The sequence below is a fragment of the Acanthisitta chloris genome, unplaced genomic scaffold (genome assembly GCF_000695815.1).
Source record: "Acanthisitta chloris isolate BGI_N310 unplaced genomic scaffold, ASM69581v1 scaffold9628, whole genome shotgun sequence".
Lineage (NCBI taxonomy): Eukaryota > Metazoa > Chordata > Aves > Passeriformes > Acanthisittidae > Acanthisitta > Acanthisitta chloris.
This window is the reverse complement of record NW_008687575.1, coordinates 4,746-8,806: the sequence shown is the minus strand read 5'-3', so window position 1 is coordinate 8,806 and position 4,061 is coordinate 4,746. Positions and strand designations below refer to the sequence as shown.

General features: G+C 38.8%; 1 protein-coding gene across 1 annotated transcript in view; it reads left to right on the top strand.

The window, feature by feature from the left end:
* Positions 1 to 2,178, top strand: part of TXNL4A (thioredoxin-like 4A) — an 8,672-nt gene extending 6,494 nt beyond the window's left edge. The window contains exons 2-3 of the mRNA XM_009080662.1: positions 1,115 to 1,218; positions 1,899 to 2,178. Of these exons, the coding sequence (XP_009078910.1) occupies positions 1,115 to 1,218; positions 1,899 to 2,070 (276 nt within the window). The 3' untranslated portion in view covers positions 2,071 to 2,178. The remainder of the gene's footprint in view (positions 1 to 1,114; positions 1,219 to 1,898) is intronic.
* Positions 2,179 to 4,061: the final 1,883 nt, after the last annotated feature.

Here is a 4,061-nt window from a genome sequence, read left to right as displayed (position 1 = left end):
TTTGTGAATTAAAATAAAATATTGCTACATAAAGCAGATGTTATACTCATCATAGCTTTTCCAGACTTTTGCTAGCAAAATTAACAGGTGGGAAGTACTGTCACATACAGTAAGTTTGTCATTGATCTTAGACCACGTGCGTTAACCTCAGGCTGGTAATTCTGCCTAGTCAGATGGGAAGGACCAAAATAGTCCTAGCATGTGACTAAGGATGGGGAGGCACAGTTGTGCACTCAGGGTATAATGCATGAGCATTTGATAATATACCTTAAAGGTTTGTTTAATTTAGGTGACTGCTGACTTGTATCTTAATGTGAGTGTGACTGTACACATAGGAGCCAATTTTAAAAATTAGAACTTCCCCTAATTCCACTGAAGGTCAAACATGCTACATCTAGGAAACAAAAATGTGACATGGTTTTCTTTCAGGAGTGAAGGCATTGCCTATGACATTAAAGGGGAGGGATTCTTGTGCATTTAACTGAGTTCCTCTGCCAAATGAAAGCTGCTTCTACCAGAATTGTCCAGAGAATATCCTCTCATCAAAGTCTTTCAGTAGCAATTACACTTGTAAGGTCCTGTTTTAGCTTAGCACATTTCAAAAAAAGCTACCATTTTTTAATTAAATTATCAGTTTTATTGTCATTAAATGAGTCTCATTAGACAAATTGGATGTGAGAGGGGGAAAAATGCTTGGCGGCAGGCACCAGGGCTTTGTAGATCATTAATTTTCTGAGGTCTATAAGCAGCTGATGACAGAGGCAAAGTGCGTCAGCCTGGCTTGCACAAAGCTGTTCTTCTGCTTGCTTAGAGCTGTGCATGTCACTGTGAGGTCTCAGTTCTGTATAAAGGGCATTTGTTTCTCTGGATGTTGATTTAGCATAGTATCCTTCCAGCTGATACTGGATGTGAAATGAGGGTCTTGGCTTTATTTAAAAGTATTTCCCATGGTTGTGGTTAAAAATAGTAGCAGGGCTGTTTATTGTGGGTTTGACTTAATAATTAAGAAAATAAGTGTTACCATAATGAAAGTTTGTCTTTGAATCAGTAATGCAAATAGTGAACGGCTTGGTAATATATATTGCTTTTATGTTTCCTGTTTTCTTCTGCTTAGGTTAAAAACTTTGCTGTTATTTATCTTGTGGATATCACTGAAGTACCAGACTTCAACAAGATGTACGAGTTGTATGATCCCTGTACTGTCATGTTTTTCTTCAGGTACATCATGGTTCTAGAATGTAACTCATTGAAGTTTTCTGTTTGTCAAATATAGTGTCTCAGTAGATCATTTCTACATGCATATTGTCATACTGATGCTTAGATTTTCATTGCTCTACGAAAGAGTAAATTGAGTAAACAGGAAAATTACTTGTTTTCCAATTAACCTAGTAACAGTGTTTGATAATAGAGTACAAATTAGTGACAGAGAAAACTGGCTTTAATATCTGTTGTTTTTAATCTCAAACTCCCTGTACTGTAGTAGTATGTCAATCAAGCTTGTCAAATTTGCTTTAAAGATATATCCAAAGTAATAAGGGTTTTTTGGAGCTAAAGTATCCACATTGATGAGAGAAAATGTTCCACTGACAAGTGTGGAAGTGTCTCTGGAGATAGACAGTAGTTACAGAAACACAAACTATGAGAAACATGCTGAGGGATCATTGCACTGAGTAGCTGTCTTGGTGGTTATCTTTGCAGTCCTTGCTACTCTTGCTTTAGGAATGGGCAGTAAAATGTCAGCTTAAGTGACAGGAATGGATACTCTGATGCTTACTTTGCAAGCTGGTTTGTATTATAAAGGCTTCTTTTGAATCAGCCAAAGCATTTGGGGGGGATATAAAGTTTATTTCTGAATTACAGTGCCGTATTAACTTGGTTTTTTTTCTTTCCCTTTAAAGGAACAAACACATCATGATTGATTTAGGTACGGGAAATAACAACAAGATCAACTGGGCAATGGAAGATAAGCAAGAGATGATTGACATTATAGAAACTGTTTATAGAGGCGCCCGCAAAGGTCGAGGTTTGGTGGTATCGCCAAAGGATTATTCCACTAAATACCGATACTGACGTTTCTCTGTGCTGCCTTTTTTCTTAACCTGATATCTGCTTAAATTTATTACTGTCTATGTGTGTACATATATGTGTATTAAAAGCAAAAACCCTAAAATCCTTGAACTTTGAGCATATTTTGAATTATTTAAAAGGTCTGAATTCTGTTTGAAAAGTAGAAGACTTGAAGCCTGGAACTGTCTGACTGCAGTAATATTGTAGATGAGTTTTGGGGGTTTGTTTTTTAAAGACATTATTCTTTGTTGTCCTTTTGGTATTATGTATTTTTGTACACAGAAAGCTTGTTTGCAGAAAAAACAACTGGTGGTGTTTGTTACACAGATACTTGGGAAAACTTTACTATAGCTTTTTTAAAAAAATAAAGTGAGCTCCACTTATTCACCTTAACTTTTTCCAGCTAATTAAATTCGAAAATGAAAACAGATGGAATTAGATGCAAATCCATAATGTTGAAGATGATCACTTTTGTCAGGATTTCCTAGCTTAGCATATTATTAGTCTTCTGTATCCACTAAAAATGGGAATAAAACACTAAGATGAATTTATTCATATGTTCCAAAGTCAAAGAATTAATTTTTAGCAAAACTCAGAGAAAACATCTTCCAGGACCACTTAACTGATTTGTGGTGATGGACTCCTTTTTCACAGTGGCTGTGCACACAGTAGGCAGTTTGAAGTACTTAAGCAGATTCTGCAGTGCCAATGCGTAATTGCAGTTCTGGAGGTGATGCAGAGTCAAACAGTTGAAGAAACTTTGAGCTGTGCTTTCTGTCACTTGCCTCCAGTTTGTCTAATGGCATACTAAAATGCACATGTACTCAGGAGACTTGGGTTCCACTGTGACATGGCTTTTGAAGTTTCCATTTGCATTTCTGACTACTTTTGTGGTAGTGGAGTTGGTGTTGTGTGTGGGTTTGTCTTTAAGATGAAACGTGCATATTTACAGGATTAATTAAAAACAAACTAGGCTGTCTCCTTTCTCCAGAAAGGAGGTACCTGTAGGTGTTAGTCCAGTTTGTCACCATGCCTCTTTTCTGTCAAGTGTTTTAGAGGATTTAGAATGAGTCAAGAAAGTAAAACACAAGGGTCCTGATTTCTGCTGAAGTTAATCTGGTTTGCAGTGGTTATTAGCTTTGGAATTGTTTGTCCTCGCAATCATAATAGGTCCTACTTGGTCAGGTTGCCCAAGACTGTGTCCAGTGTTGAGTATTTTGGTTGGACTAGATGATCTTGAAGGTGTCTTTCTACCTTGATGGTACTGTGATCTCTAAGGATGGAGATTCCTCAGCCTTTCTGGAAGGCTTATTCTGCTGCTTGAGAACCTTCATAGTTGAAAAAGGTGTTCCTTGCATCTAGCTGGAATTTTCTGTGTTTCACCTTCTCTCTATTAACTCTCTCATGTAAAACACCTTCAAGAGTCTTAACTCTTCCCCATACTCTACCACGGGGTAGTTCTTGGCAGAAAGAAGCCAGTCTTTTCTTAAGGCCTTACTAACAGAACTCTCTCAAACTCTTGTGTGCTTTGCACTCCACTATGTCTTGGTGGCTTTCTCTTTTAATTCCCTCATGACAGATTTCTTGACCTAGTGAGCCCCAAAATTGACACAGTATTCTGTGTGTGGTCTCACAGCAGTTGACTAGAGGGGAATGACCTGCTGGCTCTAGTTGTGCTAATACTGACCAGCATGTTGCCTGGTATATCCCAGGGGGCAACTGGGATATACTGAATGCAAGCAGGCTCCTGCTGGGGGTGACTGGGATCATACTGGGAGCAACTGTGACCTCACTGAGAAACACTGAGAGTGTCTGTGTCCAACTGGGATTGTGCTGGAAGCAACTGAGAGTGACTGGGAACACTCTGGGTGTGACCGGCCACAACTGGGAACACACTGAGGGTGACTGGGAGTGTCTGTGAACAAGAGGGATGTTGCTAGAAGCATCTTAGAGCAACTGTCAGTGACTGGGAGTGTGCTGGCAGCTCCTTGGCA